General features: G+C 42.9%; 1 protein-coding gene across 1 annotated transcript in view; it reads left to right on the top strand.

Annotated features, from left to right (window-relative positions):
* The window catches only part of LOC121289681 (protein CC2D2B-like), a 365,202-nt gene that overhangs the window by 179,083 nt on the left and 163,053 nt on the right, over positions 1–23,066 (top strand). The window contains exons 29-32 of the mRNA XM_041209305.1: positions 208–317; positions 4,122–4,218; positions 17,058–17,171; positions 21,583–21,633. Of these exons, the coding sequence (XP_041065239.1) occupies positions 208–317; positions 4,122–4,218; positions 17,058–17,171; positions 21,583–21,633 (372 nt within the window). The remainder of the gene's footprint in view (positions 1–207; positions 318–4,121; positions 4,219–17,057; positions 17,172–21,582; positions 21,634–23,066) is intronic.

The following is a 23,066-nucleotide window of genomic DNA, read 5'->3' as shown; positions in this document are numbered from 1 at the left end:
GAAGCATCTTGGAACATTTTATTATGTTAAAAGCACTGTATAAATATGAGATGTTGTTAGGAAAAGTTTCCATTCACCAGAATGCTTACAATCAAAACATTTAACTAATTTTGCAAAACTATGATTGGGAAATTATCACTGCACTTATGTTTGGAGAGAATGGTGAAATATCTAAAAATAAATACATTGTATTTTTATCTTGCATAGATTCAAGTGCAACCCTTTGTGGAAGTTACCTTCCAGCAATCAATGTATCAGACAAGTATTGCTGATGGAACCCAGCCGTGTTGGAATGAAAAACTTGAGGTCGAATTCAAGTAATTTGTTTAAAATAGTTTATTCTGTGCACTAAAGGTGACCTATAACTAGTAAGCCTTAAATTGGCATATATTTTTCCAAATCCTTTTGAGATTTTACTCAGATTATTGATTGGTTGCCCAAATTATAGTCGCATCTATCATAAGTTTTGGATGTAAAAAGGGATGATCTAAAGCAATATAATTTCAATTGTAAATTGAACATTAGTAACCTGTAACATAGAAACATAGAAAATAGAAGCAGGAGTAGGCCATTCGGCCCTTCGAGCCTGCTCCACCATTCATTATGATCATGGCTGATCATCCAATAGCCTGCTCCTGCTTTCTCCCCATATCCTTTAATCCCTTTTGCCCCAAGAGCTATATCTAACTCCTTCTTGAAAACATACAATGTTTTGGCCCCAACTACTTTCTGTGGTAGCGAATTCCCTAGGCTCCCCACTTTCTGGGTGAAGAAATTTCTCCTTATCTCAATCCTAAATAGTCTACCCCGTACCCTCATCCTTCCTGCATCTACCATGTCTAGTCTCGTTAGAATTTTATAGATTTCTATGAGATCCCCCCTCATTCTTCTGAAATCCAGTGAATATAATCCTAACCAACTTAATCTCTCCTCATATGTCAGTCCCGCCATCCCAGGAATCAGTCTGGTAAACCTTCACTGCACTCCCTCTATAGCAAGAACATCCTTCCTCAGATAAGGAGACCAAAACTGCACACAATATTTCAGGTGTGGTCTCACCAAGGCCCTGTATAATTGCAGCAAAACATCCTTGCTCCTGCACTCGAATTCTCTCACTATGAAGGCCAACATACCATTTGCCTTCTTTACCACATGCTGCACCTGCATGCTTATCTTCAGCGACTGGTGTACGAGGACATGCAGGTCTCATTGCACATTCCCCTCTCTCAATTTATAGCTATTCAGATAATAATCTGCCTTCTTGTTTTAGCTACCAATGTGGATAACCTTACATTTATCCATATTATACTGCATCTGCCATGCGTTTGCCCACTCACTCAGCTTGTCCAAATCACACTGAAGCATCTCTGCATCCTCCTCACAGCTCACCTTCCCACCCAGCCTTGACTCATCTGCAAATTTGAAGATATTACATTTAGTTCCCTCATCTAAATCATTAATATATATTGTGAATAGCTGGGGTCCCAGAACTGATCCCTGCAGTACCCGACTAGTCACTGCCTGCCATTTGGAAAAATACCCATTTATTCCTACTGTTTGTTTCCTGTCTGCCAACCATTTTTCTATCCATCTCAATACACTACCCCCAATCCCATGCACTTTAATCTTACATGCTAATCTCTTATGTGGGACTTTGTCGAAAGCCTTCTGAAAGTCCAAATAATCCACAACCACCTGCTCCCCCTCATCAACTCTACTAGTTACATCCTCGAAAAATTCCAGTAGATCTGTCAAGCATGTAGTACAACAAAAACCTGATAAAGCCCATTCCAAATAAGCAGATAATTTGCCATGAGGTCATAAATTATTTTACTTTGTTGACTTTATAAATTCATGTTGTAAAGTGATATGTATCATCAAACTTTGATTGTACTTGTTTGTATTTATCTTTCAAAAGCTATGACCAAGCAAATTAATGTCTTAAGTATTGTCATGAGTGAGATTTGAGGTGCTTCCTGTTATGGCACAGTCGATGGTAAATACTGAGCTGCTCAAATCCCAAAGGGAAACTTGAAACAACTGCCACAGCTGTTTTGAAATTTGTATAAATTTCAAGATGTGTTCCTTGAGTTCAGTCCTAATATAATCACCGAGGCTTATAGGTTTCTTACAAAACTAAATTAAACCTTTATTAATAGAAAAACGATTTTACACACACACATAGATCTACAAATTACCACTATGATAACTTCTAAATCCCCCAGCTAATCTAATTCCCATTTACACTTTTGTTAAGGCAACAGAAAGACACATAGGGGAGGATTTTCCCCTCATCGAGCAGGAGGGTTGGATGGGCAGGGAGAAATTCACTTTAATTAATTTATTCATGGGCTTAACAGCCCTCTTAATTGTTGGCAGGCTTGCTGCCAATTCGCATGCATGCCACTGATCAAAATATTGCGCAAGTGTGTAATGGCATCAGGATGTTCGTCTAATGTCATCATGTGCTATTTCACACTTGTGCCTGTTGGGCGTGCATCTGCAAACCGAGCTGAAACTCTAGCCTAAAGATTTTAAAAGACCCAGGCAAAGAAACAATACCCTGAACAATCCAATTCAAAGTGAGTGTTCTTAACTTCAGTTCTTTGTAGACAGTAGCTTAAGGCTTAGATACTGGAGACTTTTCACACTTGTTTTAGATCTTAGAATGCCTACCTTTACATACAGCTTTCTCTCCTTTATGCATATTTTCCCCTTTCAATGCAAATTCCCATTGTTTTACTATGACTTTGGACTTTACCTCTCTAATAATAAAAATCTCTCATAGTACTAATTTTACCAGTAATCTTTGAGAAAAATAAACGCACTAGACAGGATTTCCCCCTCATTGGGCGGGCACGGCGGGTGGGCCCAGGAACGGCCGCAAAATTGACTGCCGCCCGCGATCAGGCCCTGACCGCAATTTCACGCTGACTGGTTAATCAACAAGATCAGCATGAATCATGAACTGAAACGCTCAGCGCCACCTGAGTGGGGGGGGGGGGTTGGGGGGGGGTGGGGGTTGGTGGTGGAGGTGAAGGGAGAGCATGGAAGTCAGCACATGCACGTGGGTGCACTCACAGAAAGCTCCCTGAAGGCACAGAGATTTTTAACTTCACAAATAAAGATTTTAAAATTAAGAAAAACATGTCCTCTCTTGTCACACTGTCACATGAGCAGGGACATGTTAAAAATAAGTTTTAAAAGTTTTTTTTTAATCAATGGTCGAAACCTCAACCTGTCTGTGGATGAGGTTTCGCAAAAAATGCAAAGGCCGCTTGCCCTTTTCGCCCGTCTGCCAACCGTCAGATTGGATGTGCAGCGAAAAATTCAATTCAATTAATTGATTAAGGGCCTTAAGGCTTCTTAATTGTTGGCCGTTGTGCTGTCACCTCTCACGTGTGCCTGCCAACAGAAATACCGCGCAAGCGCGCGATGATGTCGGGACACTCGCCCGATGTCATCACGCACTATTTCGCTCCCATTCAGGTCGGGTGGACGTGTGCCCGCCTGACAAGGGAAAAATTCTGCCCACTGTCTCTTAACTTCTCCTGGCCAGGTGAAACATTTCACTCCTCTTTTGAATTCAGGCTAGTCTGGTTTATTTAAAATGCAAATGTTCTCTTGACCTCTTACATTCTAAAACTTCCTCCATGTTTACCTACTTAACAGTTCAAACCTAGCTTATCTTCTGACACATCAAAGCCTTCAGACCAGCTGCCTTTAATCAATTAAGTCACACACATACACACAGACATAAATAGAGACCCCACTATTACTCTACAATAAAATCCAATAACATTATGAAAATTATTATCTCTTCCTGACACTTCCTCATAATAAAATCAGTGGACAAAATGGCTTAGACCCCTCTAGTGCATCTCCTAGAACTTGGTTACTAAGTACCAATTGCAGATGTTACAAATAGAATACCTACTTGTTGCTTTTCCCAAAGAATGATGTGTGATATGGAAGAATAAATTCAAAGATTAAAAAAATTCAATAATGAGAATGAGCAACTACTGCAATTTTAATGGCCATATATTTATGAAAAACTATGTAGTTCTTTAATTAACTCTTAATTTTTCTGAAACCATTTAACCATATTTCTTTGATTGTAGATCGCCAAATGGAGATTACAACAGTTCAACTTTATGCAAAATGAAGGACAAAATATTGATTAATGTATTTGATGACATAAGTGTTCCTAACCCAGAGGTAATTCAAGATAATTTCAATAATTTGTTGACAGCATTGCCTTGTTATTAGTTGTTGTTGTAGTTTACTTTAAAATAATCTGGGGGAGAGTTTTCTCCCCATCAGGCAGTTTGAGCGGGAGCAGGCGCAGGCGGACGCCCAGCTGATCGCCGCCCGCAATTGGCTGCATGCCGCCATTTTACGTGGGTGGTCCAATTAAGGCCTGCCCAGCATGACACACATCCAGAAGCGCTGAGCGGTCCCTGTGCGGGTAGGGGGAGGAGAGTTGGGGCCTGCGCTCTTTTGCGCATGCATGCGAAAGAGTTCAGAAATCTCCCTGAAGCATGGAGCTGCCTCAGGGAGATTAAGTTGGCAATGAAAACTTGAAATAAAGAAAAAAAAATATTCAGACATGTCCTCTTATGAGACAGTGTCACATGGGCTGGGACATGTCAATGAATTTTATGAAAAATTTTTATTACATTTATAAACCCTTCATGAAACCTCATCCCGCCTGTGGATGAGGTTCCATGAAAAATGTGAAGGCTGCCTGGGCTCTTCACCTGCCCGCCAACCTTAAGGTTGAACAGGCAGCCCTATTAATTATTTTAATTGCTATTTAAATGACCTTAATAGGCCTTTGACAGTTCAGTGGACGCGCAGCTGATTCTGCTGCGCGTCCGCCAAACTGAAGATCGGAATGACACGCGGTAATGTCGGAATGCACGCCCGACGTCACTGCGCATCATTTTACGTGTCGGTGAGTGGCGCCCACCACCGCAGGCCAACCAGAAGATTCAGGCCCTAGTTTCTGGCTGATCTCCAGAAGTAAAATAGTGGTGGTCAATGAACATCTTTTGGTCTGAAAGCATGTGGTGTTCCCTGTGGGTCATTGTTGGTTCCCATTACACTTCTCTATAGAAATAAAAGATAGATCAGCTATAGAGGCCAGAATATTAAAAATAGTAGGTGAAAAAAGAGTAGGGAGAGCGGTTAATTGTGAAGACTACAGATAATTTCATAAGACTAGTAGATCGATGAGATAAAAGTCAGATAAAATTTTGTGCCCAGCAATGTGAGGTGATACATTTTGGGAGAGAAAATATACAAAATGATAAAATTCAAAGTGGATGCTAAAAGAGATTTAACATTTAAAACAAAACTTTAAAATTGTGAGGACAAATTAATTAAGCTATCTAAGATATATGGGAGTTCTAGATTTTATAAATGGAGGCATAGGGACTGAAATCTATGCTATTTCTGGTGAAATATGAGTGTTATGCAGGAGCAATTACATTTCAAACATGGATTTTAGATAGCAATCCGTTCTTGTCAATTTTAAACTGTTTTCAGTCAGCTAAAATTCACATTCAGTAACTAAGGAAATCATTGATAACTTCTTTTGAAAACTTCTAGCACTACATTTTCCCAGTCTTCATGACAACTTCAATTATTTTATACTGAAACACTTGTCTTCTTTGTCCCCTTTAAAAATATCACATCAATCAACCAAATCTCATGACACCTCATGTCCTTAATGAATTCTAGAAGCAATACAAAGTGCAACATCAAATAAAAATTAGAGAGATTGGACATATTTCTAATCACTGTGTTTTCATTTAGTGGCCAGGTTTGGCTTTCCATTACTTATCCAGGTGCTGGATTACTTGCCTAGGTGCAGTTCATGTCCAAACTCAGCAAGACCTAGACAATATCCTGGCTTAGGCTGACAAGTGGCAAGTAACATTTGCGCCACACAAGCGCTAGATAATGACCATCTCCAACAAGACAGAATCTAATCATTGCCCCTTGATGTTGAATGGCATAACCAACACTGAATCCCCCACTATCAACATCCTGGGGATTACCATTGAGCAGAAACTGAACTGGACCAGCCATTAAAATACTGTGGCTACAAGAGCAGGTCAGGGGCTAGGAATCCTGTGGCGAGTAACTCACCTCCTGATTCCCCAAAGCATAACCTCCATCTCTAAGGCACAAGTGTGATGGAATACTCCCCACTTTCCTGGATTACTGCAGCTCCCACAATGCTCAAGAAGCTTGACACTATCCAGGACAAAGCAACCTGCTTGATTGGCATCACATCCACAAACAATCACTCCCTCTACCACCGATGCACAGTGGCAGCAGTGTATACCATCTGCAAGATGCACTGCAGGAATTCACAAAGGCTCCTAAGACAGCATCTTCCAAACCCACAACCACTATCATCTAGAAGGACAAGGGCAGCAGAGAGATGGGACCACCACCAACTGGAAGTTCCCCTCAAAGCCATTCACCATCCTGACTTGGAAATATATCTCCGTTCCTTCACTGTCGCAGGATTAAATTCCCTCCCTAACAGCACTGTGGGTGTACTTATACCACAGGGACTGCAGCCGTTCAAGAAGGCAGCTCACCTGCCTTCTCAAGGACAACTAGGGATGGGCAATAAATGGTGGCCCAGCCGTGAAGCCCACATCCCATGAATGAATTTAAAAAAGCTGCCTGAGGGTCAGTGTCACAAGAAGTGCTGGTTTCATATAAGTATGCCTTGGGGTTGAAGTAGTCCATGCCACTTGACAGCTGAGTTCTGAGAAAAATTCACTATAGATGGAATTTCTTGCACAAGCTGCTTGGCCATGTACCTTTTGTGCTTGTTCAGCAAATTTGGTTGACACCTGGATTATGCTATTATTTTCATATGGGCTTCATAGCAGTTGACTTTGCTCGTGTCAGGAGTAGCTCATTTAGGTCCTGTTCCATCACTCATTGAGATTATGGTTGAGCTGTGAATTAACTCCATGGGCAAGGTTTTCCTACAAGCTTCAGGACCCCACAATTAGGCTCAAATGGGGGTCTGAAGCAAGCACTGTGTGAACAGTGACTCATCTGTGACTTTCCCTGAATTAACCAATTAATAACAAGAGGGCGGTAGCCATCTAGTTAAGGAGGGGGGTGGACTTTTGAAACCGGAGGGCCAATAGGAGACCCTCCAGCTTGAAAGCAGCAGTAGCAGGCAATGGAAAACCAAGGGCAGAATTTTATGTCCTACAGGTGGGAGCACGCCCAACCCGATTGGGCGTAAAATCACGTGAGATGACGTCTGGTGAGCATCCTGACGTCATTGTGCACTCACGTGATATTTCACTCAGTGAGCGTGCACAAAAGTCGTAAGTGGGTGCCCACCGACAATTATGAGGGCAATTAAGCTCATTAATAGCGCAATTGCCTCAGATTTTTCGTGGCCTGTCCAATCTTACTGTTGGCAGATGGGCGAATTAGCCAGGCGGCCTTTACATTTTCCATCAAACCTCATCCAAGGGCGGGATGAAATCTCCGTTAGGAAATAAAATAAAAATGAATATCTGTGGACAGCTCTCTTATGAGGTATATTTTCAGGTGCTTGATTGTGATGCATGCACATTTTTTTTGCAGCTTTAAAAACCTTTATTTCATCATTTGAATGTCTGCAGCTCCCTGATGCAGCTGTCTGTTTTCAGGGAGCTCTCTCACAGCGCTCACCCATGCCTGCAGTGACATCATCACCTGCCCTCTTCCCGCCCCCACCACAGCAGTGCTGAGCTTTTCAGCACATGTTTCATGTTAGGCTGGCTGTTAATTGGCCAGCCAGTATGTAATCGCGGTCACGGGCTAATCGTGCTGGTGGTCCATTTCCCGACTGCTTCCGAGCCTGCCGATTGTGCTCGCTGGCCAAAGGTAAAATTCAGGCCCAAATTCAGTCTGGCTACCAAATGAAAACACATTGATTAGAAGTATGGCAGTTAAGTGAGAGAAAAGGTGTCCCAAAATAGAAGGGCGTATTCTCCATCTTTTTTCAAATTTTAAATTAAAGAAGATATTTTCAGCAGGGCCATTATTAGGGGGTGGGGCTGGGGTGGTGGTGGACCTGCACAGGGTGGTCTGCAGCTTTTGTTGAACTCAGGCAGCAAGGAGGGCCTCTAAACTTGCCTGGAGCACTGGCCTCCTGGTCTTCTGCTGGGAGGCCATCTCCAGGCAGCTCAGTTGTCCCACTGTCGCATGTGAGACCTGGAAAATCACAATTGGCCTTTGGCATTAGACATCAATAGGTCTTTAATGGCCTAGGGGTGGGATGGAGCTGGGAAACTAACATGCCAACTGGTAGGACTATTATTTAGCACCTACCTGCCTCCATTGTCGACCTGGCAGGAGTCAAAAATCTGGCGCCTTTGCCCCATATCCTTTAATAGTTAACAAAAATCTATCAATCTCAGTTTTAAATTTAACAATTGGCATTTGTGAAAGAGAGTTCCAAAATTTTACCCCTTTGTGTGCAGAAGTGTTTCCTAATTTCACTTCTGAAAGATCTAGCTGTAATTTTTTGACTGTGACCCCAGTTCTCAACCAGCAAAAATAATTCTCTCTATCTATCCCACCTGTTTCCCTTAATATCTTTAAAAGTTCAATCAAATCACCTTCTAAGTTGCAGGGAATTCAGCATTAGTTTGCATAATTTCTTCCTGTAATGTAAACCTTGGGAGTCTAGGGGTGGGATTTTCTGGCCCCACCTCCCTCCAGCATCTGCTGGTCCCGCCGAAAGCCAATGGACTTTTGGCTGGCCCACCACATCCCCCACAGCAGAGCCAGAAAATCCTGGCCATGATATCATTCAAATAAATCTATGTCATACAACCTCCAATGGCAATATATTCTTCCTAAGGTGCGGTGCCAAGAACTGCTTACAATACTCCAGGTATAGGTTTTGTACAGCTGATGCATGACTTTACTCCTTTGTATTCTAGCCCTCTGGATCTAAAGGCCAGCATTCCGTTAGCCTTTTTGATTAATTTCTGTACCTGTCCATGACATTGCAATGGCTTATGTATCTGGATCCCCAAGTCTGTTTGGATCTCTAATGTTTCTAGGTTTTCTCATTTTAGAATATGCCCTGTTCTATTTGTATTAGATCCAAAGTGGATGACTTCACATTTGCCTAAAATGAAATCCATTTGTCACACTTTTGCTCATTCATTTAACCTTTCAATATCTCTTTGTAAGTTACACTTCAATCTACTCTGCCTACAATGTCGCCTATCTTTGTGTCATCAGTAAATCTGGATATGTGGCTTTCTATCCCATCATTTGGCAGAATTCCAACTTTTGGATAATGCAATGTTGTCTTTATAATTTTTTTTCCAACCTGAGCAGCAGACCTGGGGGTCTCTACTCAACCTTGTGCCAGTCTGGACTTGTTGGCCATCACTCACCATCCTGGGAGGGCACACTCTGCTGCTGGCTGCTTGGTGGAGCCATGGTGTTCAGTTGGTGGTGGGAGGGAGTAGCGGAGCCCAAGTCATCATAGGTTTCAACAGATGGGGATGGGGGGATGAAGGAGCAGTGGAGCCTGAGTCTCAGCTGAATATGGTGTTCTGAACACAATCACTTTATTCTTTGGAAAAACTCAGCAGGTCTGGCAGCATCGGCGGAGAAGAAAAGAGTTGACGTTTCGAGTCCTCATGACCCTTCGACAGTATTCATTTCCTGTCGAAGGGTCATGAGGACTCAAAACGTCAACTCTTTTCTTCTCTGCCGATGCTGCCAGACCTGCTGAGTTTTTCCAGGTAATTCTGTTTTTGTTTTGGATTTCCAGCATCCGCAGTTTTTTTGTTTTTGTTTTCACTTTATTCTTTGCTTGTTGAATTACAGCAAAATGACCATATGAAAGTATTCCCAAAAAGAAATGCAGAAATATCACGCACCACCACATATTAGGATCAAAAGCCTGTGGATCTTCAGCAATATTTGTTGCCAACTTTCATTCACTATGGCCTGGTCATGAAGGGGCCTGTGGGGTCCCAGGGCAGCGCAGTGTTGCTCTAAGACTGTTGGAAAGGCCAGGCTATTGTGAATGAGTTGGGGTGAGGGTGTTGATGGGAAGAGGGGCTGCTGATTGTGTGTGGAGAAAGAAAGGCTTGCAAAGTAGGACATGTGTTTGTTTGTGTGTGTGTCTGTGGCATGGGAAGGAGAGGAGCTTTACTGAGTCTTCTGTCACCATGGAATATGAAAAGATTGGTTGAAACCTACATGAGTACATCAAATAACATTTTTACAAAGTACAAAGATTTTTACATTTTTATGGTATATCATTATATGTTGATCTATAATAATGCAAACTTTTTAATTATATACTGAATGTTACTGCTTTATTGCAGCTTTGTTTTTGGTGACATCTGGGCTTATGTTAATTTTCAGGAGTTTTTTTGTATCTATTCATTTTTGGGATGTGGGCACTGCTGATAAGGCCAGCATTTGTTGCCCAACCTTAATTGCCCTTGTAAAGGTGGTGGTGAGTTAAAATGTGGGCTTTATTAGAAAACAATTTGTGAAACACTGAAGTAGTCCTTTGTTTTGCTTCACATGTATGTAATCTAGCAAGGTCATGTTCTGTTGCTAGTATGGGCTTCATCCCATATTACATGTACTAACTGCATTGAATGCTGAAACGCTGAGGTCAGTTTGGTGATTTGATACATGGCCTTGGTGGTAATAGAAAGAAGACAAAGGGAAAACTAATGTTTCTACTCACTTGATGTCTCATACTTCCACCCATCTGAGGTGGCCTACAAACATTTAGATTTCATTACAGATCATAAAAAGTCTTATAATCACATGATTCCTTATCACAAAAAAGTTTCAGACCGTTTTATCTTTAAAATTGTTAAAAGTTGCACTTACTTTCAATAAGTTTTGACCTGGGCCCCTGTCCTCATGACAACCAGGTCACATGGGCCTGTTTCCAGATGAATTTAGTATGAAGTCACACAGGCTTGTATCTAGGTAGATTTTTTAGGAGGTTACACCTCCCCCTCTCCAAACTATTCCATTTTATGTTGAATTAAAGGAAACAGTTTAAAACATAACTGTCTTATAAAGCCCAGCATTTGTAACACCTCCCTCCAAAAAATGAAAAAACTTATCATAGTAATGATCCTTTTTCAACACTATTGTAGAAAAACCACATTGCTTTAACAATTAATTTGCTACATACAGTACAAGTAATATTCTTTCCCCTGTCACATTTAATCACTTAACAACATTATAATGCTTAACCTATAACAACCAACTGCAGGTGACAGGACAATTGCATGAGTTTTTAGAGTTCTAACTCTTAGTCATTTGATAGTACAAAACTTGATTATTACTGAAAAAAGAGACATACTATCGAAGCTTTTTGTCTTGTACTCATCAGGACAGCTACACAAGATAAACCAACAGTAAAGGGAACAACAATTAATACTGCATGCAAAGAAAGTGCTGATTGGTTGGCAACTGTACTCTGATGGAGGCATTGACATGGAGAATGCAGCAGAGAACAGTTAACTGTTAACAGCCAAGCTTTGGTTTCAAATCAAATCAAACAGATTGACTCTGATTAGTCAAGTCATTGCCACGGGGAATGAACCAGTGAATGGCAGTTCCTCAAGCTTTTGTTTAGTTGGAAAAAGCGTAATGTATGGACATTCTCCTGTCTGCAAAGGACAGGACTCTGCGTGTGAATATATGAAGCTTCTAGAATGGGTAAGTGGGCCACGCTGTAAGGCTAAAAACAAAAAAACTGCGGATGCTGGAAATCCAAAACAAAAACAGAATTACCTGGAAAAACTCAGCAGGTCTGGCAGCATCGGCGGAGAAGAAAAGAGTTGACGTTTCGAGTCCTCATGACCCTTCGTATATTTCAGTGGTGGGGTCATGGTCCAGGGAGAGGTAGGAGGAAGTTTCTGCGAGTTGACGCTCGGCCTCCGCAAGGTAGAGGTCAGTGCGCCAGACAACAACAGCACCACCCTTGTCAGCGGGTTTGATGACAATGTCATGGTTGGACCTGAGAGAATGGAGTGCAGTAAGTTCAGAGAGAGAGAGATTAGAATGGGTGAGAGGAGCAGAGAAATTGAGATGACTAATTTCGCGCCGACAGTTCTCAATGAAAAGATCGAGAGAAGGTAAGAATCCAGAGGGAGGGGTCCAGGTGGAGGGAGAATATTGGAGGTGGGTGAAAGGATCCGTTGAACGGGGAGAGGACTCCTGCCCAAAGAAGTGAGCCCAGAGACGAAGATGGCGGAAGAAGAGTTCTGCATCATGCCGAGCCCGAAATTCATTGAGGTGAGGGTGTAAGGGTATGAAACTAAGTCCTTTGCTGAGCACTGAACGTTCAGCATCGGAGAGGGGAAGGTCAGGGGGTATAGTGAATACACGGCTGGGGCTGGGATAGGAAGATGGGGTGGGGATGGAGGGACAGGCAGGGGTGGACGGTCCTAGATGGGTGTTGGTGTCGATGAGTTGTTGGAGCTTGCGTTCCTTAGCACTTGAGAGAAAGAGAAAAAGTTTCTTGTTGAGGCGTCGGATGAGCCGAAAAATAAAATGAAACTGGGGGCACGCACATCTTTGAAAAAGGGTTTGGCGGTGCTGCTGGAGGGAGAGGTCGAGTGTGTTCATATGGCGGCGCATGGCACTGAGTGTGGATTTCAGAATGTGACAGGAACAGCAGTCCGAGAAACGTTTTATGTCCCGGAGATACCTGTAATCCTGGGTGGGTTCGAAACATGAGGGGTGGAATTTCAGTTGAAATCCATGTGGGGTAAGTCGGAGACAGAGACAGTCACTGAGAAAGGAGATATGGCTGTGAAAGCGGGCTTTAGTAAACACCTTGTCAAACACCAGGAGGGAAATGGAAAGTAATGAAGGTGAGCAAGGCAAAAGAGAGGTACGGAAATCTTGTCGCAGAGAAGAACAGAACTTCTTCAAGGAGGTAGGCATTTCTTGAAGAGCAGTGGCAGTCAATTAAACACAGAGATAAAAACAAAAAACTGCGGATGCTGGAAATCCAAAACAAAAACAGAATTACCTGGAAAAACTCAGCAGGTCTGGCAGCATCGGCGGAGAAGAAAAGAGTTGACGTTTCGAGTCCTCATGACCCTTCAATTGGAAGGGTCATGAGGACTCGAAACATCAACTCTTTTCTTCTCCGCCGATGCTGCCAGACCTGCTGAGTTTTTCCAGGTAATTCTGTTTTTGTTTCACACTGTAAGGCTGACTGATAATCTTACATTGGTTTACAGTGTAATTCTTAGTACAATCAGGATTGTCTACCAAGTGTTGTCCAATTGTGGAATCACATCTAATGTTGGACACCATGGCTGGGATTTCCTGGTCCTGGACTGGAAAATCCCACTAAATGTTTTGAGTTTTGTGAGCATGGGCTGGTTGGGTATGGTCAGTGCTTTGCCTGTTGTGAATAGCTGAAGGAGCGTGCTGTTTGATATGATCTGCCAATCACTGGGATGTACAGCCTTAATACCTGGCATCACACTGGCACTGAAATTCATATACCACATTACTCATTTGTGTGATAGGCAGAACATCTTTTTGGCTTGACAGCAGTATCCTCTTAGTGGAGAATACCACTTGTGTTGCTACTGCATAGTAGCAGTGTGCAATAGCTAACTTCACCTGTTGCTCAAATTTTTGAGTCACCTTACACTTACAGGGTAATCTGAGGTAGACTGGGCACTTTTCAGGGCCAAACGTGGTGGCCTTGTGCCTATTCATGATTTTGTGTGATATACAGCGAGCAATGATCTGATCAGGGTTGCTGTTATCCCACAGGATGGCTTTGATGTGCCCTATTTCAGCATCAAGCTTGCATGGTGAGCAAATGGCTTAGGCCCTATTTACAAGGTTGCCGATAAGGCATGGAACTGTAGAAAATCCAACATGTATTTTGACCAGTGAAGGTAGGCTTGTGGTAGACAGTAGTAGAAAACCCACTGGCAGATTTCTTATTTAGCACGTTGAGAAAAAGGAGCTAATTTGACTTCAATTTAAAAGGTGAATTTGAGCGCAGGATGGAGCTCATTAAGGTATGTAAGGAAGCTCTTATATGCATCTGTGAATTCAAATATAGTAAATGTATCATCTACCTATCGGAAATATGCAAGGGGTAGGAGGTTAGGTGTCACTCCATCAAAGCCATTTTCCAAGTTTCCTTTACTGATGGTTTAACCTCTGGAGCTGTCCTGATGAGCACAAGATGAAAAGCTTTGGCAGTATGTCTGTTTTTCAGCAATAGTAAAATTATAACTTTCTTGCAACCAATAGTTTACTATTGTGGCTTTGCTCTCCATTGCTTATGCAGAAGATTTCTTTTCTTATTTTGCATAGTCATTACAGCTTTTCCATGTTGTTGGTTAGAAAATTGCATACTTGGTTTGGTCTGGTTAACTTTGACAAGAACAACATTGTCATCAGGGTGTTGACCTTTTAACACAGCCTTTGAGCCACTCTGTTCAGGATTTAACTGCTGATCTCCTTTCTTTTGCGTGTCTGCAAGTTTTGTAATGTCCAAGCCTGTAAGGAAAGTCTCAACCAGCCATGCCTTCAAATTGCCCTCATTGTGTTTAAATTCAGGATCATTTTAAGTTGTTTTCATTAGCTTTGAGTTCTGATGCTATCTGCTTTGCTGCACCTTGTTCATGCTTTGCCTGCATGTTTAGTTCAAATGGCTTTACCTCATTTCCAATTGCCATTAACTCTTTGTTTCCAGCCTGATCATCCACTGTTCTTGTAACGTTAACACTTTGAGTTCCTGACACTTTAGACACATCTTTAATTGAAACATTATTTCCACAGCAAGATTACAGAAAGCCATGAATCACTGGATTTCTCTAGTACATTTTGAGTTTTAGCAGTTTCACTGGGCTTTTCTGAATGCACTAGAGGCGGCAATACCTTATCCCCCGTGAAGTCATTTAACTAATATAAAATTAACATATTTAATAAATAAATTAGGTAGATCTCCCACAACAACAGAACCGGTTATCAGATCATACTTGAAGTTAACTTAGCATAACAGGACAAGTAAACAATTTCCATCAATACCTTATATGAAACCACTTTCATTTAGCAAACTTTCTGGAGAGAGGTTCATATCTCTTGCTGACATCAATGACTGGGCTGCCCCAGTATCACTAAGAATAGTGACCAACTTGCCTGCTTGACTAGACAAAAATGGAATTGTCACCTTTAAACTGAAAGCTCCCATACTTTTCCTCCCTTGCCCTCTCCTATGACAAAAGTAACACATTGGTCCCTTTGAATCATATTATCTTTTTTGTTACTCTGAGGAGTATCTGTTTTTTAATATTTGCTACCTTCCTCACTATGACCAGAATTCTATTCATTTTCAGGTCTCTAATCTTTCCAGTTTCTCTTTGGGTTTGCTAACAATGGTCTGCTGCTAAAATGCTTGTGAGACAATTCATATTTCTCAGCCATTATTCAGCCCCTCTTCAAAACTCTATGATCTTTCAAGTGCGAGCTTATTACCAAATGGATACTATTTTTAACTGTTTACATTAGTAATACTTCTCTAAAGTTTTCAAAAATCTTGTTCAACTTTCATAGACCTATATCACCTATCAAATATTATTTCATTTTATCTAGCAATTTCCACATAAATCTGATTCTGTTTCATCCTTAAATTTCTGAACTTCTGCTTGTAAGTCTCCAGCACTAATGCATAGGCATTGAGAACAGCAGTTTAACCCTTTCATAGTCACTTGACTATTCATCGGAAAGAGATGTATACACCTGTAATACTCTGCAATTAAAATCTCCAAATTTCTTTCAGCTTTTGCTGCTTTGTTGAAAGTTTCTCAATGATACAAAATACATTTCAGCTCCTTCCTATTTGAATTTAGGCACTAAGCAAATATTCCTTGCCAATTCAAAACATGAGGCAGAAATTTTCGCTTGGCAGGCAGGCTCGCGCCGGACCTGCTCGAGCGTGAAATGACGCATGTTGATGTCAGCCGAGTGTACCAACATCAACATGCAGTCGCTGATAGTTCGATTGGCCAACAATTAAAAGGCCTGTTAAGGCCATTAAATAATCAATTAAGCTAAACATTTTGCTGCCCGTCCAACCAAACGGTTGGTGAGAAGGCGAAAAGTTTTGGAAACTTCATCCACGGGTGGGATGAGGTTTCCAAAAGCAAGTAAATTTAAAATAAAAGCTTTACAATTGAATTAATAACATGTTCCTGCTCATGTTTTATTACATTTTTATTTTCTTTTTTTTTCATATCTCATCTCTCTGAGGTAGCTCTGTGCCTTAGGGAGATTATGAAGTGCTCACTTGTGCACCTATGTGGAGTTCAAGCTCGGCCAGCTTGCCCTCCGCCCCCTCACTCATGCATAGGCAGCGCTTAGCGCTGCTGCTGCTCACATTTCATGCTTTATTTGGCCCGCCAGTGTGAAATCGTGATATGGTGTTGATTGCGGGCAGTGGTTGGCTTCCTGACTGCCCCCGACCGCACCCACTTACCCTTGCTGAGCCCACCTGCCAAGGACAAAATTCTGCCCCAGGAGTTAAATCTGAGTCATTGTCTATACTCATGCCACTCTGGCTTCCATAAGTGATGCTTTTCTCTGTCCAGATCAAATTTCCTGGCTTCCCTTTCTTTCAGGAGTTTAAGATTTTCCTTTTCTTTTTGCCTTTCTCATTCTAAGTTTTGCCTTTCTAACCTTCTGTCTTTTTCTTTTGCTTCTCTTTGGAATTCAAGGTTTTCCCTTTCTTTTGCTTTTCAAATTCAAGTTTTCTCATTTTCCTTTTTTTCTCGTTTTCCTCTCTATCTATTTCAAGTTTGTTCATTTCTCTTTCTGATTCAAGTTGTTTCATTTGTAACTGAATTCTAGCTAACTCAACATAATTGCTATCAGGATCACCTTTTTGTCCACAAGGTTCAGATGCTAACCCAATACTTCAACAATCTCTGCCTTTCCAGCCCCTAATTTCAAGTTAACCCATATTTTCTCTGCCATAGTCTTCAATTAATGCCTTGCAACAGTTAACAAAGGTTAACAAGCAGATCATCCCTTTTCAGAAATTCTTGAGCATTGAATGTAACTATGTTACCTTTTCACTGAATACAGCAAAAGTAAATGTTAAATCTTGTTCATTTAAACTCTGGCAAATCCCAGTGTAGTATTTTTTAAGCTTCTGGATTCATAACCCACACAAAGCCCCCAATTTGTTTCAATCCCCACAGAAATCAATAACTTTTAAAAAGAAATATAAATTTCCTAGTGACTGAAGCAAAGGATTGCACAATAAGATCTCATGTTTTAAGATTTTTACTGTAACAAACAAATTAAAATCAATATTGACTAAACATTTGTTATGCTATGTCAGGTAGTAATTGCCGGACTGACCTAATCCCAAAGGAATCTTGGTCAAGCTATATGATCTGCAATTCATATTTTTGTTATGAGAAGGTGTGTGTACTGAAGTCAGAATTAAAGATTCCACTAGTACTTTTGGAGACTTTAAATATTAAGTTAAAACATTTATTAACAAAACAAAAGAAAACTTAAACAGTTACACAGTTAAATTTAGTCTTATAACATTTCCCAAAAGATTTCTATGTAGCTAGGTTCACAAATAAACAATTTTTTCCAGGCAACAGTTCCTGTAGATTCTTAATCTATAAAACATCCAGCAATGTTACCACAAGGAACACACTGTTCCTATTGAGGAGGTAACCCACAGGGCTTCTTTTTTCCTCTCACTTGACAATGGAAATCCAAGGTTTGTAACAAAATCTTGCTTTTTGGAACAACCAGACACTCCTCTGGGGTGACTAGAGGCTGCTTCCTTCACAGGTCTGTCTTTGCACAACACCAAGAACTCACATGGCCACACCCTATACAGCTTTCAATCTTTCCTTAAATATGTTTTTTTTCTCTTTAATCTTTAAACCCACTGTTCTTAACTTTCTTTGGAAGTTACATTTCCCAGAATATAAACATTTTCATGTTCTTTATGGCCACCACTTTTGGGAAAAGTAAACACAACTTTGCTTTATTCATTTATGATCTTTGCCAGTTATAAAACTTCCTTTTCTTTGTCTGTGAAGTTCAACAGCTAAAAATTCAATTCTTTGGCCCATAACTTCTGCGCTCCCCAGTGTCAGATTTGGGGGTACCCAAAAGATGCGCTGGGGAATCCTTCAAGCAAGTTCCCAGGTAAGAGTTTGTACAGCAATTGCCAGAAGTGCATGCTTCCTCTGGACAATTGCGCTGGGAACCATCTAAAAATGCAGTTTAAATTGCAAACTTTGGATGGTTCCACTGGGGTTATACCAATAGTTACCCAGAAAAAGTTAGAAGAATTAAAAACTCTAATTCTGAGTAACTATTGTAAAGGCCCAGATTGACCCAACACGAGGGTCTCCCCGACACCTCCAACTCCCCCGACTCCCCCGTCCTCCATCACCCCCCAAATCCCCACCCCCGACCTCCAACTCCCGAACAACCCCTCCGCAACCTTGGACCACCCCCCGACCTTTGACCCCGAAACCACCCCACTATGACCTTGGACCCTCCCAACCTTGGACCCCCCACAACCCCTGACATCAGACCCCCCCAATCTCAGACCCCAACCCCATGACCCCAGACCCTCCAACTTCCACCCCCGACCTCAGAACCCCCAAATCCCTCCCCTCTGATCTCGGACCCCCAAACCACCCCCCAACTTCTGATTCCCGAACCCCCCCCGACCTCAGACCCCCCCAACCCCCACCTGACCTCTGATCACTCCACCACATCCGACATGGACCACCCTATCCCACCATCACGGACCATCCCACCCTAGAACACCTGCACCACCACCCACATAACACCTGGACCATCCCACCAATGCTTGGACACCCCCAACCACCCCCAGACACTCCCAAATCCTATCTACTTACCTTAGACACTTACGTACCCTGAACTGTAAACTTCCCTGGTCCTTTAAACTTACCTGCTTTTTGGCAGCTAGTGTAGTAAAACAGTGGGTGTGGCCTCCTTGAATACGCTCGATCCAGATTTAGCTGGGGCCTGTGAGGATTCTTTCACCAGCAGCCCCAGTGAACAGAAGTGTCAACATTATTTTCAAGACCAGGTATTTATTTCTTCTAATTTCCGCGGGCCAACACTTTCCAACGCTAGTGGGAGGTTACGGCCCCATATTTCCTAATGCAAATTCCTATTCGTGTTCTTTTCACAAGTATCCCATCTTAGCTTGTCCATTTCCACTTCAAAAATGCCTGCTTTTACACCTAACCATTTCATTATTTAAACCTTGCAGTCTGACTGTCTTCAGTTTAATTAAATTAGCCACACATAAGCCTGCTTCACGGTATCCGACAGTAATATTGAAAAAATGATATTTTCTTTACACATTAGTGTACCTAGTACACTAAACTACAGAAAAGGTATTCCCTATTACCTTCTTAACATAACCAAAAGCCCCACACCACAGCCTGGATTTTCCTCCCCTGTTTGTGGTGGGTATGTTTGGTGGCGAGAGTGGAGAATCTTACAAAAAGACCCGAGTCGCGTTTCACAATGATGTGAATCCAGGACGTAATTGTCCCCTGCCCCCATCAATGGCAGCTACCTTCCCCACTGTTGAACGTCAGAAATTTAATTGTAATAAATTGGCATATTATTATGGCCACACGATGGAATCATTCCCCCACGTCAAATTTAAATCCCACATCGGCATGATTTCATGACAGCGTGATATACAACTGCTTTTAAAAGGCAACCTCAACTTTGAGGGGAACTCAGAGGTAAGTGCACACAACTTTGCGCAGTGCTCACGATGATCCCTGCAGCTCCGCAGATTTGGGGGTTGCACAGGCATGTCTCCTCAGCAGTCTCTTCATGGCTGACTTATGGTGCTGGGGCAAGGGTGACAGTGTAAAGGGGAAAGGGTGAGAAGGCAACCTCAGGGCAAGGGCAACAGTGCAATGGGGAAAGGGTGAGAAGGCAACCTCGGCAAGGGCAACAGTGCAAAGGGGAAAGGATGAGAAGGCAACCTTAGGGCAAGGGTGACAGTGCTGGGGGGGTGGGGTTCATGGCGGTACCCATTGAAGTTTGAGCACAAATACATGAGGTGGAAGTGGTGGGGAGGGGAAGAAACCAGCCGGGCTAATGGCGAACATGGCAAAGATGAGCACTTCACTGCAGCTGAGAGTGTTTAGCTTGAGCTCAATTGACATGTTCGGAATCAACCTAGTCAAGCAATTGTGCCCACTCAAGCAGCACTAATTGCTCACAGTACCTATGATTACTCCTTTACTGTTAACACCTTGCGTGCACACTTCAAACTTGAATGAGAACCATTGTACGACTAGGCAAGCCTGAGGATCCTGTTGGAACGGTGGCCATCAAACACTGATGGAGGGGTGCACATCTAGTCCCTTGCATTATGTTTCAGTTGACATTGAAAAGTCACCCTCATGGTGCGAGCAAACCATGAAGCCTTGGAGTCCAGGTGAGGAAAATACCTGTGCCTGAGATGAGCATTCAGGATGCAGTCGAATGGCTGAAGCTGCTGCCACTCAAGTCATGTGGTGTGGGGTGATGCTGGATGTGGGCATGGTGAGCCACTCATGTGCACTTAAGACTGGGCATCCATGTGGTGGCCTGGACTCTCTGGCATGCATTAAGGGGCCTTGAGAGGCAGCCCCAGGCAATGACTTGATCAAGAGTGGCCCTTAGGAGACAATTGCTGACCCTTGCGTCTCTCTTTTTGAAACTGCAGTGAGGAGGCCATCAGGAACATGGGGCAGGAATTTTTGCTTGGTGGGTGGGCGCGTGCCACCAACGCGTTTGAGTGTGAAATGACACGCGTTGATGTCGGCCGAGCGTGCCAATGTCAACGCGCAGTTACGCGATAGTTTGGTTGACAGGCGTGTGTCGGAGCTGGCAGCGCACTCGCTGACAATTAAAAGGCCATTAAGTAAACAATTGAATTAAATTTTTTGCTGCCCATCCAGCCTAATGGTTGGAGGGCAGGCGAAAAGGCCAAGTGGACTTTGCATTTTTTTTGGAAAACTCATCCACGAGCGGGATAAGGTTTTCAAAAGCAAATAAAAATAAAATAAAAATTCTAATTTTTCATTAATAACATGTCCCTGCTCATGTGACAGAGTCATATGAGGGGACGTGTTTCATTATATTTTTAATTTTTGAAAATTGTTTTGTAATATCACTTCATCTCCCTGAGGCAGTTCTGTGCCTCAGGGAGATTATGAAGCGCTCACTCGCATGCATGCGAAAGGTTGTGCTCACCTGGCTCACACTCTTCCCCCCTCCCCCCCTGCAGAGACAGTGCTCAGTGCTGCTACTCGCGTTTCATACTGGCGGGCCTTAATTGGCCCGCAGCGTGAAATCGCGTTCCGGTGCTGATCGCAGGTGGTGGTCGGCTTTCCGACCACCCCCACCGAGCACCCCTGCCAAGGGCAAAATTTTGCCCATGGAGTCTGGTGATCTTGCTGTCTGCCCGATTGTGTATAGGCAGGAGAGAAGAAGGAAAAGAATGCGATTGAGGCACCTGGCTTACCAAAGGTAGGTGCAGAACCTGGAAGACCAAGGGATGGCACGGCCTCCTCCGCACACAGAGGATGAACCCCACTGAGCCGTCATTTGTAGGCACATGGCTAGACCCAAGCTCTACAGATGGTGCATGTGCTACCTCCAGATGAGTGAGAACCAGTGTCACTGATGCCTCCACATGTCAAGGTCACGCACATGTGCCACCTTCTGCAGGATTTGGCACCACAGGGACTTGGATTGCATTGGCAGTTAAGATTATCACCACCTCAATTTCTACAGCAGCAGCTTCTTCCAGGGCTCCACTTGGGACCTTTGCAGGGTCTCGCAAGCCTCCACCCACAAATATATCCAGGAGGTCATGGACATGCTTTTTGCCAATTTTGACAGTGATCAATCAAGCCAGAATGCAAGAGCACTGGGATTTGCTCACAGTTCCAGATTCCCACAGGTGCAGTTTGACATCGACTGCACCCAAGTGGCTCTTAATTCTACCTGACAACAAGCAGTCCAGTATGTGAACTGCAAAGGTATGTGAACTCTCTCTATGTTCAGCTGGTCTGTGACCATAACAAACACATCATGCAGGTATGTGCAAGATACCTCAGAAGCATCCCCCCCCCCAGTTCCCCTCAACCTCAGTGCAGCCCTTGCCCTGGCACCAGACTCAGTCAGCTGCGAGAAAGTGACTTGCCTGTGCCCTTGCATGAATGCACAGCGCCTCAGCTTTGAGGTCCAACAGGCGACCCTTCTGAGCACTGGGCAACTTTACTGTGCCCTCACCTTAGAGCTCCCCTTGAAGTGCAGCTTGCCAGATGCGTGCCTTATAAATGCTGTTGTGAAACACATTGGCATGGTCCAACATGGGAGGGATGATTCCAGCAAGCTGGGCTTATAATGATATGCAGGTGTATTAGAATGAAGTTCCCAACGTCCGGTGGCGGGAAACGTGGCCCGTCATTGATGGGCAGAGTGTTTAATTGCAACTGTGTTTCATGATGGCATGAAACTGACTTTTGGCCTTCCTGCCATATTGCCCATTCACACCTGTCATGCCACCCACCAAAGGGAGCGGGTGATTCTGCCCTATGGATTAGACATTCACAACACCATCATAATCAAATCACATAGGTGGACTTTGTAGATGGTCACATCACCCTATCCAAACGATTCTATTTTACCTTGAATTAAAGGAGACAATTCAAAACATCACCATTTTATAAAGTCCAGCAGTCATAACAATATTTGCAGTAAACCCTTAGCTTTGTCATATCAGTGATCTCACTACACATCATATCAATCACAGATAAGGCGATCTCTGATCACTTCTTTGCATCATTCTCCACCCATGTCCCCTTTCACTTCCAACCCTACCTCCTTCTGTGACCATTCCTGGAAAAAACTATCCCCAATTCACTTGTAACTGTGTTTTCAAAATCCTAACTGTT

This window comes from Carcharodon carcharias, chromosome 17 (assembly GCF_017639515.1).
Source record: "Carcharodon carcharias isolate sCarCar2 chromosome 17, sCarCar2.pri, whole genome shotgun sequence".
NCBI classification, from domain to species: domain Eukaryota; kingdom Metazoa; phylum Chordata; class Chondrichthyes; order Lamniformes; family Lamnidae; genus Carcharodon; species Carcharodon carcharias.
Note: the sequence above shows the minus strand (reverse complement) of the source record. Positions and strands in the feature narration are given on the sequence as shown.